The following is a 14,065-nucleotide window of genomic DNA, read 5'->3' on the forward strand; positions in this document are numbered from 1 at the left end:
GTGGGATGTGATGACAATATAGATGACCCATTTTATCAAGCTTTGGCTGTAATTGAAGTTGATTCTGTTGATGAGCCAATGGTTGAAATAAATGTAAACGGTATTGATTTTGTGGTCTCATAGACACAGGGGCTTCACGGTCCCTTTTAAATGTCTTTGACCCCAACTTACCACTCTCCAATGAAAGGGTTTCTTTGGTTGAAGTAAGTAATAATATAATCTCAGCAAGGGTTACACAATCTGTACCGGTGACATTGGGAGAGCATTCAACAGAACACTCATTTGTATTGTCTCCACATTCCCCCTGTAATTTATTAGGAGGAGATTTACTTTCTAAAATGGGGGTAACCATTGCTTTATCACTGGGTAAAACTGTCATTGGCATACCACATAGGTTAAAAGAGGAAGCAACTGATCTGTTGTTCATGCCTTTATTAGTAGCTGATATGGAGGGAGAAATTCCAGAAGAGGCCAAACAAAAAATTGACCCCTCCATATGGGTAACAGGAGCAAACACTCCTGGCCTTATGAAAGTTGCTCCTGTGCGGTTAAATAGAGACCCTACATTGCCAGTACCTAGACTACCTCAATACGCCTTATCTTCTGAATCAGTTGAAGGTATTAAGCCAGTAGTAGAGAAGTTACTACAGGAGGGTGTTCTTACTCCTTGTTTTTTTTAACACTCCTATCTATCCGGTTCCCAAACCTATAAAAGCAGGAGAAGACAGCCGTCGGTGAAGATTGGTGCATGATTTGCGTGCAATCAACAAGGTAATTATACCATCAGTACCTGTGGTACCCAACCCCTCTACTATACTAGCAACAATACCTCCTTCAGCAACTCACTTTACTGTAATTGATCTTGCCTCAGCCTTCTTTAGCATTCCTGTTCATCCAGATGATCAATTGTTGCTAGCCTTCACGTTTGAGAAAAAGCAACTTACCTGGACCAGATTGCCAATGGGGTATCATGATTCCCACAGTTGTTTTTCTCAGGCGCTCAAGGATAAATTAGATGAGTAGCAGCCACTCATGGGATCAATATTAGTGCAATATGAGGATGATCTCTTGCTAGCATCCTCTGATGAACAGGCTTGTACCGAGGATTCTATCTCTTTAATGAATGTCCTGGCCAGTATAGGACAAAAAGTAGAAGCTGCAAAAGTGCAATGGGTTAAATTAAAAATACAATACCTGGGCCACTGTGTCTCCCAAGGTATCAAACATTTGACAGCCAAAAAGGATAAAGGTAATTGCAAAGCAACGAATGCCCACAAATCTAAAACAGTTGAGAGCATTCCTTGGATTAGTGGGATATTGTAGACAGTTTTTACCTCAATATTCTACAATTATAGGTCTTAGCTGTTCAAAGTAGAAGGGAAAGATGAGCTTAGTCTAGCAGAACTAAGATGTATGTTAGAAATGCCCCAAGAGTGCGGGCTCGAGTTCAGCAGATAGTGGAGTGTGGTGATTTGATTAATGAAAATTTCATTCCTTCCCTGAACTTGCTGTCTTGAATTTGGGAAAAAAAAAAAGAACCAATGATTGATGTGTCAGTTAATGGTTTGTCTATTCTGTGTTTAATAGATAAAGGCGATTCAAAGAGTTTGTTAAATATATGTGATGCCAATGTTGCACCTTCGAATCAGCAGGTAATTTTGGTCGGGGTAAGTAATGATGTAATTACTGCCAAAGTTACTGAACATCTATAAGTAAGAGTGAGAGGTCAGTGTCATAAATGTTCTTTTGTTATATCGCCATACTCCTCTTACAGTCTACTAGACAGAGGTATAGTAATAAATATAGGAGTACTATAGTTTTAACTACTGAAGGAATGGGAGTAAAACATACTTGAAGTAAAGGGAGACTTTAGATTTGCTCCTTATGCCAGCAATTTATTAACCCCAAGCACAAGGGTCTATTGTAAATATTTATAGTGACTCAACCTATGCTGTAGGCATAATGCATAGTTTTGCACAACTCTAGCAAGAGAGGGGTTATCTGACAGCAGCAGGAACTCCTATACAACATAAAGAGTTAATTGTTAGATTATTGGCAGCGATCCAGCTGCCTCTTAAAGTTGCAGTAATTAAATGTAAAGCACATACCAGAGCAGATGATAGTATATCACTTGGGAATGCTTTGGCTGATAGGTATGCTAAAGATGCTATACATTCTTATGAGCCAACTATAGCGCTTCCAACATTCCTGCTCACAGATCTTCAAGTGGATCTGGATATTTTATCAGCTCTACAGGCAAGCTCACCTCATACATCCTTTTGGACCACAAAGGGAGCTGTTTGTGGAGCAGATGGTATATGGAAACTAAAACACAGACTGGTTGCTCCTCCGACATTGTTTCCTTCTTTGTTTGCTTTGAGCCATGGGCCTTGCCATGTCTCAACAGGAGGGATGTGTCGGGTGGTAGCCAGAGATTGGTGGGCTCCAGGTTTTTCTGCATATGCTGCTAAAAAGGTTACTGAATGTTCTATATGTCAAATGCTTAACATTGGAAAGTCAGTGCCCACTCCCATGAGGCATATTCCACATACTGAGGAACCATTTCAAATTGTGCAAATTGACTTCTCGGATATGCCCCCTTGTGGTCGATTTAAGTATTTTTTGGTTTGCATTAATCAATTTTTGAACTGGCCAGAGGCTTGGCCCACGTCCAAAAATGATGCCAGAACTGTGGTAAAATGTCTGGCGAGGGAATTGATCCCAAGGTTTGGTATAGGGTCAATAATTTCCTCAGATAGCGGTACACATTTTGATAATAAACTCATGGCAGAAGTAGTGAGTATTTTGGGTATGAAACAGCAATTGCATACTCCTTACAGACCTCAGGCTAGTGGCCTGGTGGAACGCAGCAATCAAACCTTGAAGAGATATTTGGCCAAAATAACTGCTAATGGACAAAGCACATGGGTAGAAGCGTTACCTAAAGCCTTGGCGACCATTAGGACTACCCCTAAAGAGAAACATGGACTGTCACCTTTTGACATATTGTTTGGGCGACCGCCTAAAAGACTACATTTATCTCTTGTCCAGCCAGAGACAGTGACTTTAATAAATGGTCAAGATTCCATGATAGAATATGTTTGCAAATTGGCAAATGTGTTTTCTGATACTTTTTCCAGAGCCGAAGCAGGACAACCTGTGGACACAAGTGAAGGAACTCATGGACTAAAGGCAGGAGATTGGGTGTATATCAAGAATTACACACCCCGGACTACTTTGTCCCCTAAGTGGAAAGGACCATTTCAGGTCATTCTTGTGTCTCCTACTGCAGTGAAGCTGAAAGACTATAAGTATTGGGTGCATGGTTCACACTGTAAAAAATCTGTGGTTCCAAAAGAGAATATAAGCCGGTCTGCTACTGGCAAGAATTGTTCTGTACCTTTACCTTCCAGGTCTCCTCCACTGACTCAGGTGTAAATAGTGTAGGGCTAGTTAAAGTACAAAGATTTTAAATTGCGAGTAATGTATAGACCAAACAAACGCACATAACTGCATATATCGCAAATAATATTATGAAAAACTCTGATAGGCATCTATTACATAAAAAAGATTCTAGAAACAGATGAAAGTCCCATAGAGATGGTAGTGTTGTACACCACGTGGATAGCTGGTTGAAAAGTGACACAAATATATTGGGTCCCCCGCGTAGAAGCAATGCAGGCTTACCGGAACCGTTGGACTCATATAAAAAACATATGTCCCATGAGTCAGTAATGCTTGTATTGCCAACAGACAATGAAGTGGGGTCTCCCAGCAAAACGATATGGAATCCAGGTTCTGTCTAGGACTCTAAGCAAAGCTCTTCTACATATAACTTGATCTCGTGGTGGCCCATAAAGGATAAAAAAAGGGCCGCATAGTGTAATAACGTTTTGTAAAAATGAATTTATTTAAAAGTAAAACACTTACATTCTCTGTGTTAAAAAGCGCTTATCATAAAATTGTGGCAGGCAGTGGAGTCTCCCGACGTGTTTCGTCTACTCAGACTTCATCTGGGGTACCCTACCACTGCTGCCATACTCCTTTATAAAGGTACCAAGACCCCCCTTGATGAGAATCCGGCTTGTGCCCATTGCTTACATGCACTTCCGGGTGTCGTCAAAATGGCGGCCCTGCGTGCGTTCCAAGCCTCTTTCTATTGTATGTTATGCGTTCCAGCACTTCCTTGTTAATGCACTATATTTAAATAAACTAATTTCCCACATAGTTCTGGAATTTGAAAAAGTTACTGGTGTTTAAATAGATAAACGAAATGAAGAATAGTGAAGAAAATAATATGAAACAGGAAGGGATCGTCCGGATGGCACACGGGAAGTGTGCAGATCAAGATGGTCCATTCAGATGACGTAAACATCGTCATCTTCCGCCCGGGTAAAGCGCGAGCTGAGCGGCCGTATGCTGCATGCGTGCCACGCCTCGGTATGGTAATAAACATGGCGCAATGTCATCATTGGCGGCCCGGCCTGGCGGCACGCCCCCCAACATGAAATGACGTGCTGTTATATGAAAGGTGCTACATTATGTGTAAATAGGACTGCTGTGTATATAAAATAACTAAGTAATGTCCCAATCTCTAATATGATAAAGAAGACAACCGTAGAAGAGAAAGGTATAGAAATATAAAAAATATAAAAAATCCCCAATTAGAGGACTAATTATAATGTGATAACATGTATAAAAATTGTGAAAAATAATTAAAAATTAATATGAATAGAGCAAATATGCTGTGTGTGTGTTGACAAATGGTGATCAATCAAATACTATTTATAAGTGCATAAATTTCACTGGATCAATAATTCCAGGTGTGTATATATATAAAAAAAAAAAGGGGGAAGTTGCGCTAGTGCATGTGTAATCATAAATATGTAACCAAAAAATAAACAAAGTATAATAATACGTGCAGACACAAGTGAAAACAAATAACAGTTGAATGTGATCCACCAAAATGTCCCATAAAAATAAAAAGTTCAATGTAAATGGTAATGGCTCCAAATAACCCACAGATAGTGTAGAAAAAGTCCAGGTGATGATTGGTACTTATTCCGTGACTACAAAGGAGGATCCACCACCGAAAAATGGAAGGGGTTAATGCTTACCAAATGGCCATGACCCCCCACCACAGAGGATCACGGCTAGCAGAAAAACTTTAAACAGACAATGGGAGCTCCTATCGACATCCACTAGAGGTCGTCACAGCGCCAACCACACCAGCAGAACTCATAGTGGGGATATACCATAGAATACAAAAGGGGAGCTCACATAGTGTAAAACTGTAAGGTTTATTTTAAAATAAAATACATGAATGGACACTTACAAACGTGCGGAAATAAATAGCCTAAAGTCCGGTTCCTTGGCCACAGGAGCGCGGACAAACCCGTCCTCTTAGGAAGCAACACTGTTTGGGGGTGACGTCAGCGCGTCGTCTGGCTCCGCCCTACGCGTTTCGTGACATCATCACGTCTTCCATATATATATATATTTCCCTAATTCACAATATGTATAGCCGTCCACACTGTATGCAACACAGTTGGGGACTGAAAAAAGCATGACCAAGAATATACATAGAAGTATATAAAAAAGCCCCCTATAATTTATGGTCCTAAAAAATATTTAGGTCCAAGATGGATTCTCAATGGGTGATCTAAATCAATCAAATATACATACACAATATACGAGAATTATAAAAAATTAGATAGTGGCGTGTATATAGATATGAATATAAAAATTAGAAAATAGAAAAATAGAAAAATGGAAAAAATGAATAAAAAATGAAAAAAATGAATAAAAAATCCTGTATGAAATCTCTCTTTTCATATGTAGATATATCAGATCCCACCAACTGATACAACCCTAAGATTCATTGATAAAGGCATTAATGTCTAGATCCACGTTCATACCCCATGGGTGGAGGGACCGTAATTCATGGATCCAGAACGTTTCAAGAAGAGAAACACCTCTGGTCATGGCCCCACCCCTCCATGGGGGAGTGTACTTGTCAATTATCATAAATAATGAACCTGCAGGACTGCTGTTATGAAACTCTTTGTAGTGTCTAGGAACACTATGTTTTGAGTCTCTGCTTTTAATAAGGCTAATGTGTTCACTCACTCGTATCGTGAAGGTTCTGGTCGTTCGGCCGACATATTGTTTGCCACATGGGCAAACAATCAAGTACACTATATATCTGGAATTGCATGTACAGAAGGGTTTGATAGTGTATCTCTTCACTGTGACAGTTTAGGTAAATTCAGTTAATTTTCGTCTTATCGGCGTATTATGTCGACAAACAACACATTTCTTACTGGGATAAAACCCAATCGTGAAAAAAAGATGGGTGTACTGGAGGGTTGATGATATTGGGTGCTACATGTCCCTGTAGGGATGGTGCTCCCCTAAAGATAATTTTAGCTTGTTCCGGTAATATCTTTCCCAAGACATTATCTTGTCTAAGGACCCCCCAGTGTTTTTTCATGATACTCTTAATTTGTTTGTGTTGTATTGAATATGTAGTTGACAACGCCCATTTGTATGTAGTATCTGGTTCTCTCTCAGGTTTAGTCGCCAGAAGGGTATTTCTATCTGTATTAATAACTCTCTGAAATTCAATATCCAGATCTACCTGGTTATATCCTTTATCCAGAAATCTTTGTCTCAGGACCCCTGCTTGGGTAATAAATCTATCTAAGTCAGTACAATTCCTGAGGAGCCTTAGAAATTGGCTACGGGGACTGCATTGAGCCAGGAGCTGTGATGACAGCTATCTCTGGGGATAAAACTGTTTCGGTCAGTTGATTTAAAGTAGGTGTTAAACTTGAATTGACCATCCACAATCCTAATTTCCAAGTCAAGAAAATGAATCCCCGTTTCGCTGGCTTCATATGTAAGAGAAATCCCTCTATCATTGGAATTCAGGTCCTCAAAGAATTTTCCCAAAGTCTCAAAGGTGCCACTCCATAGGAGGAGGATGTCGTCTATATACCTTGCCCACAACACCAATGACGTGGTATGGTGGGCATAGACGACATCCTCCTCCCACTTAGCCATAAAGAGATTCGCAAGACTTGGAGCAAACTTTGCTCCCATGGCTACACCACGTTGTTGGAGATAGTAGCGCTGGTTCAACCAAAAATAGTTGTGTTCCGTTGCGAATTCTAAAAGCTCTATCACATAGTCACTCTGAAAGGATGCCAGGGACTGCTCCTGGTCTAGGAAGTGTTTAACCGCTTCTATGCCTCTTTCATGTGGTATACATGTATACAAAGATGCTACATCTGCCGTATCTAAGATGTAGCTATCTCGTATTTCTATACTCTCTAGGAGTTTGATTGTGGAACCCGTATCTTTTAGAAAAGAAGGTGTTTTTTTAACCACAGGTTGCAAGTAGAAGTCAATATATTTGCCAATTCGTGAGGTAATGGAATTAATACCACTCACGATGGGTCTATCCGGAGGGCATGTCGGGTTTTTGTGGATCTTTGGCAAAAAATAGATGGTGGGAATTCTGGGTGCTTTAGGTATCATGAATGCTTTTTCTTTTTGTTTAAAATTCCTTGGTCATAACCTTTATTTACCAGTTTTTAGAGTTGCTTTTTATATATGTTGGTGGGATTGTTAGCGAGTTCGATATAAGTACCTGGTTCATTTAAGATCCAGTACATCTCTTCCTCATACTTATCTTTGTCTAGAATCACTATACCCCCACCCTTGTCTGCCGGGCGGACAACTATATTCTTCCGTGAACATAGAGACTGCAATCCCTCTTTAGACATTAGGGGGTGCCTGATGGGGAGTGTCTCCTCCACTGACTTGTGCGCGAGCAAGAAGACTGCAGAATGAATCTCCTAGGGCCTAAGATGAATGTGAAGCTCTGGAGTGTTATCCTCTGCGGTGGTGTGGTGGTATGGATTACAGTCGTGGCATATGAATGGACATACAAGGAAGAAAAGGGTAAGATGCAAGACACTTTTCTTTTTAATGCTACTGTAATGGAAGAAATGTTACAACATGAACTGGTTTCAGATGCTGATCTAAGAGCACGGAGGGAAGCCGCACATGAATATCATGCCAAGCTAGCAGAGCCTTTCCATAACTTTTTTGTATCTATGCACCTGCAAGCTACCAAGAAACTGAATATCACTAATTGCTGGATATGCACACATGCACCTATTTCTCATAAGACTGTACTTTTGTTATGAATACCTAGCACTTTAGCTGAAATAGAGGACAGTGCACATTTTGGTGATGTTAGTAGAACAATGATTGACAGAGTCATTTCACTCCTACTATTCACAAATGCTCCATTGAGAAAACCAGCTGTCTGCATTAACTTTACTGGAACTTATACACCTGAGTTACTTTCCCAGGGTTATCAGAGTACTACCCGACTGATTGGGAACTCCAACTGCATGGATAATGCCGATATCAAGTATTGGTTTGATGGTAAGGTTGTTGCATGGAGTACTGACAGATATCAGGAATTACATGATTACACACATCGTCAACATTCCCGGCAGAATAATATGAAGCTATTGATGTGCCTACAAGGATATAATTTCAATAAAGCTTGTGCTGCCCCACCAGGTTATTACTTCATATGTGGAAAGAAAGCATATACTTGGGTTCCTCTGAATTCTAATGGGGTTTGTTACTTTGGTAGAGTCATACTTGCTACTTGGTATATGGAGGACAATGACTTTCAAGAAACACAGCCCCACAAAATACCTGTACACTTTCTTAAAAAAAAACTCTGTGCACCTTGTTAAAAGGGATCTCACTGATCAGTCAGCTTCAGGAGAACATGAAACCCCAGGAGGACAAGAGGAAGAAGAAGACTCTGAAATGAATGTGAAATATGACGATTCTCCTGATAGGCCTACATTTTATCCTAAGTCAGATGATAACTTCATAAATGTTGAATCACATGACAGAGAGATTAAACCATTGTTTTCTATTCCTTGGGTAAATAGATGTTGTATTAAAAAGGCTTTCAGTTTCATCATTGATTTGGCAGACCTGATGGATAATATTACTGCCTTCTATGATAGAAACTTTATAGCCCTTGCTATAGAATTGAAGATGATCAAAAAAGAGGTTTTGCAGCACCGGCTGGTGCTGGATTATCTCACGGCCAGTCAAGGAGGAATATGCACCATAGTGGGAACTACTTGTTGTAACTACATTGGAAATGATACTAAGACCGAAGATGCCATCATTTCGCATGTAGAAAAGGTACAACAAATGAAGGTTAATTTTCGCAAAGAACATACCGAGACTGCTTGGGTGGAAGGAAGCTGGGAAAGCTGGCTTTCCTCGCTCAATCCTCTCAACTAGTTTTCTGGTATTGCAGGATGGTTTTCTGGAATTTTACATGGTATACTATATATTGTAGGAATTATAGTCCTCATAATCCTAATCGTTAAATGCGCACCTATGTTATGCAAATGTTGTTTGAAGATAATCACACATGCTGGTACTAATATTGGTTCTTCTGAGCCCTTAAGGTCTCGAGTCAGAACTGCTCATGAGATGGTGGTCCGTATACCTGGAGATCAACCTAAAGACACAGAAGAAGCTTAAAAGGGATACCGAAAGAATTCTAAACACAGGAGGGGCTGTAAAGATATGAAGTATATGAACCATATCTTCTAATGAATCAAGAGTTCCTCTTCAACTTTCTTTTATTTTTCTGATAATTCTTATACTTGTTTTTCTATAAAATGTTTCATAAAATGTTTCTGAATTCTTTTGGTATTGCAACACATGTGGCTGACCAGTTGATATCAAATGTTCTGCCAATGATATGACACGGAAAGGATGTGATATGGGATGTTGACATAGAAAGTCCCTATCTAAAAGTCAAATTGACCTTTCCCAAATAATTATTCTTCCCTTTCTGTCAAAATAATTCGCTAATTAAAAATTAACGATACTTAGGTCAAGATGACCTAAATAAGAAAAAAACAAAACAACTGGCGAGAAACTGTGTTGACATACTTGGTGAAATGCGTACTTGTGACGTGTAATTTTGGGCTTTTGCCCTTCATAGAATGTAATGTAACAAATCCTTATAAATATTGTACCCCCATTATAATCGGCATCACTCCTGACTTAGAGGAGTGGTCCGCTGTTCAGTGTATATTCTGAAGTAAACATGTATGAGACGAATGCAGCTGGCGATGATGTCCTTTATTTCAAGGTTCAGCTTAACACTTTCAAGCATTTGCACATCCTGCAAATTGTAGCTGCCTGACTGTCATGCTGATTCTTATACTCTAGTACTGTGTATGCATACTGGTAAGTTATTCAGAAACTACTGAAGCCAGCCGATTAGCAAACCAGTCAGATAACTAGCTTCTTCACATGCAGGTCGGTAATAACAGTACCCATATTGACGGTAAAATGCCGCTAGTTTTAGCGGCACTTTACCGTCGTTTTAGCGGCGCTATTCGGCCCCGCTATCGGCCAATGAAGGGGTTAAATGCCCCACGTAGCGCTGCTGCCGAAGTGATTTGCAGGCACTTCCGCAGCGGTGCCCATTCATTATAATGGGTAGATGCTCCTTCACCGCTCCAAAAACGTCCTGCCAGCGAATCGCCTCGAGTGCCCAAAGAACAAAAAAAGCCTCAAATAAAGCCCGAGTGCTTTCACACTGAGACTGCAGGGGAGGTGTTTTCAGGCGCTTTACAGGCGCTATTTTTAGCCCAAAAGTGCCTGAAAAACACCCCAGTGTGAAAGGGGTCTGAGGAAAGGTTTACTTCAATAGCTGCCTTAACTTACATTTGGGCTGGTTTCACAAATTTATATACACAATAAGTATATACACACAGTTATACACAATAAAATGCATGTTACTACAACACACGTTAATCCATGGAACTTTGTGCAGTATTATTCACTTAGAATAGCACTCCAATGCACAAGTAAAGTAGCTGGCAATGCACCCACACTGCAGCACACCATGATGCACATACCATGTATCCTGGAGCACTGTTACAAACATAGTACAATTCACTATAAGCTGAACAATGGTGCACTGGCAGTTCATTCAAAATGAAGGCTGCCTTACCACAATGGATATTATTGTGCATGTTTGGGCACACCATAAGACAGGCACTCTCAGCACAGTGCAGTGTTCTAGAATGAGAGACATTTTTATGCTTAAAGTAGAAAGCCAAGTTAAAGCAGAACTTTAGTCAGAAAATTAAGTCCTGTTATATTACTTCAGTCTGGCCCCTTTTGCAGGTATAACTACATAAAACATAAAAAATAAGTGTCTATACTGTTTTAAATCCAGTAATACACTGTCTCACGCTGCTCTGCACATGCTCTGTTGCTCTCCATTTTTGGCATTGTGCTGAACATCAGAGCCACTAGAGGCGGATCTGCTGACAGCCTAAAGATTTACTTCTGCTCAGGGGCTCTGGGCTTCAGCAAAATGGCAGCCTCCAGCAGGAAGAAACAGGAGCAATGCTGGAAGCAATTTACAGCACACACTCATTTTGGTAGCATAATTATTATTGTGGAATGTATGTTCCTTGCTAAAGAACATTTTTTTTTATCAAGCTGTTATGGGTAATGTTCCACTTTACGTTGCCATGAAGGGTAAATTCACACCACATCCGGTAGGACTGTATTGGTGGCTATTCCAGCACAGCCCCACTGCAAGACAAGGCAAAATGCCTCATCTCCAACCTGGCTGGTTCACACCACCATGTTGTGGTGGCATGCACAGGAAAAAAGTATAGCAGGTGACGATGACCCGTCAGATTTGGCAACGGAAGTGACGTTCCGTCAGCTGCGCATGCGTCCACTGCTACCAAGTTTGCTCATCTGACAGAACACCTGCAGTCAGAAGAAGGCAGTGGACATCTTACTACAGCCAGCTACATCTTGAATTGCACAGTAATTTTAGCAATAAAGTGAGCATATATAAATAAATGTAGTGTATTGACATCGGTGATGCTGTTTAGATGTTAAATTTTAAAGCCTAAAAGGTTGGCGTCCAGCTTCTTTCAAAATGTAACATGCAAACATCATCACAGATGCCATTATACTATATTTATTTATATACGCTCACTTTATTGCTAAAATTACTCTGAAATTCAAGACGTAGCTGGGTGTACTAAGATGTCAGCTGCTGCTTCTTCTGACTGCAGGTGTTCTGTCAGATGAGTAAATCTCGAAGCGGTGGACGTATGCGCAACTGACGGAAAGTCACTTCTGTCATCTAATCTGATGGGTCGCCGATTCTGACGGAACACCGCCTGTACTTTTTTTTAGTGCAGCACAGTATGGGGCATTCCACTGCCCTGCACCACACAGCCAACATAACTTAGTGAAATGTCACTGTGTGACATTTCAATAATGTTTGTTTAAAAAAAACAATTAAAAAACTGAAGAGTGCAGTGCACTGTGATCGACGCATTGGCACTGCAGTCATCGCATCACATCGCACACCAACCGCTGCCCTGGTTTGAATAGGCTCTAGAATATATACAAATTCCTTTAGATGGATGCACCTGGAGCTTACATGAAAAAGGATGAACATGTGAAATAACACCAATACAATACTGGATGAAACCATACAGAATGTTTTATTTTATTTCTTAGAGGCAAAGATAACAAACAGCAACATATACATCACATTATCCACATATTAATTAGCAAAAAACTGTATACATTTCCCTGCATAAAATACAATAAAGTATATAGCATAACATTTTTGTTCTATGCAAGATGCCCTCATCTACTACTTATAAATATAGAAAGATATTCTCTCATTTTAAAGGCTCTGTCCACTAATAACTTTTTTAGATTTGCACTGCCGATTTCATTGCGGCTTGCAACCTCATTTAACAGAAGTCTATGTAAGTCACAATGACATGATGATATGAACGGTTGGTTCCATTGCTGGCAATAAGGGTGCGAATAGTCATGCAATTTGGAACTGTCAAATTGCATGACAAGTGGTACCGGTGTGAACGGGGGCTACTTCTCAGGAAAATTAAATGGCAAGATTTCTTCACCTAAGTTCCCAACTCCAGCCACATTTCACAATCAATCAAGGTGTCACCATCTCCAGTTCTTTCATTTATTTTAGAGTAAATACAGCAGGAGAGGTGAGACTCTTCAAAAAGTGAGGAAACCAGGAACTCCTGTACTGCGATCTAATATTGGTGTCATATAGTTACAAAGTTACATAGTAGGTGAGGTTGAAAAAAGACACAAGTCCATCAAGTCCAACCTATGAAACAAGTCCATCAAGTCCCTGAAACTATTCAGCATGTGATTCTACCAACCAGTATTTCCCTTGGATAAGGATGAGTCTGGGGTGGAACGACCTTCCGTATGTATATTAGTAAAAGGCATAACTAAATATTATCATTAAGGTACCTGAAGCCCTAAAACTCATAGGGACTTAGCATGCAACTACCAACTTCCACGTTAGTACATGGTCCTACCCCTCCCATACCCCACAATTGGTCAACGAGACCACCAATTAAATTGATCAGCTGATCATGAGGCAAATCATCAATTTAATAGTGGAAGTCAGCCTTGCATATTACAGCACCTCAGATTTTGGAACTTCTTGGGAGCTCTGGAAGGTCCGTGATTATATGATGGAACGCCTCAGTGCCTGCAATAACATTGTCACAACCTTACATAATAAACAGCAAGTGCAGAGTTGTTTTAATCTAATTCTGTCACCTATAATTAGAGGAGGTAGCTGTAAGTCGTAAACACACCTACACGGGATCTGGAATGCTCATGGCCTTAATCGAAACTAAAAAAAAAAATGGTTGAAAAATGCACAATGTCCCTTTCTGGACTATTACCCTGAAGAATGGCCTTTTTGTTCTCTGACCACTTTCTTGTAACTGAGCAGTTCTTTGTAAAGGGTGTCATCCCATGACATCCCATAGTCCTTGAAGAGTGAAGCCATCTTTTAGTTTTTCAACAGCAAGGCCGAGCTCTTCAGAGAACACTGGTTCACGATCTTGTTGCTGGTAATATTTACAATCAAGGGCAGAAAAAAGAGTCAGTT

General features: G+C 40.2%; 1 protein-coding gene across 1 annotated transcript in view; it reads right to left on the bottom strand.

Moving 5' to 3' along the window:
- Positions 1-12,591: 12,591 nt before the first annotated feature.
- BBS5 (Bardet-Biedl syndrome 5) overlaps positions 12,592-14,065 on the bottom strand; it is a 34,871-nt gene continuing 33,397 nt past the window's right edge. The window contains exon 12 of the mRNA XM_073633964.1: positions 12,592-14,024. Coding sequence (XP_073490065.1) covers positions 13,923-14,024 — 102 coding nt within the window. The 3' untranslated portion in view covers positions 12,592-13,922. The remainder of the gene's footprint in view (positions 14,025-14,065) is intronic.

This window comes from Aquarana catesbeiana, linkage group LG06 (genome assembly GCF_042186555.1).
Source record: "Aquarana catesbeiana isolate 2022-GZ linkage group LG06, ASM4218655v1, whole genome shotgun sequence".
Classification (NCBI taxonomy): Eukaryota; Metazoa; Chordata; class Amphibia; order Anura; family Ranidae; genus Aquarana; species Aquarana catesbeiana.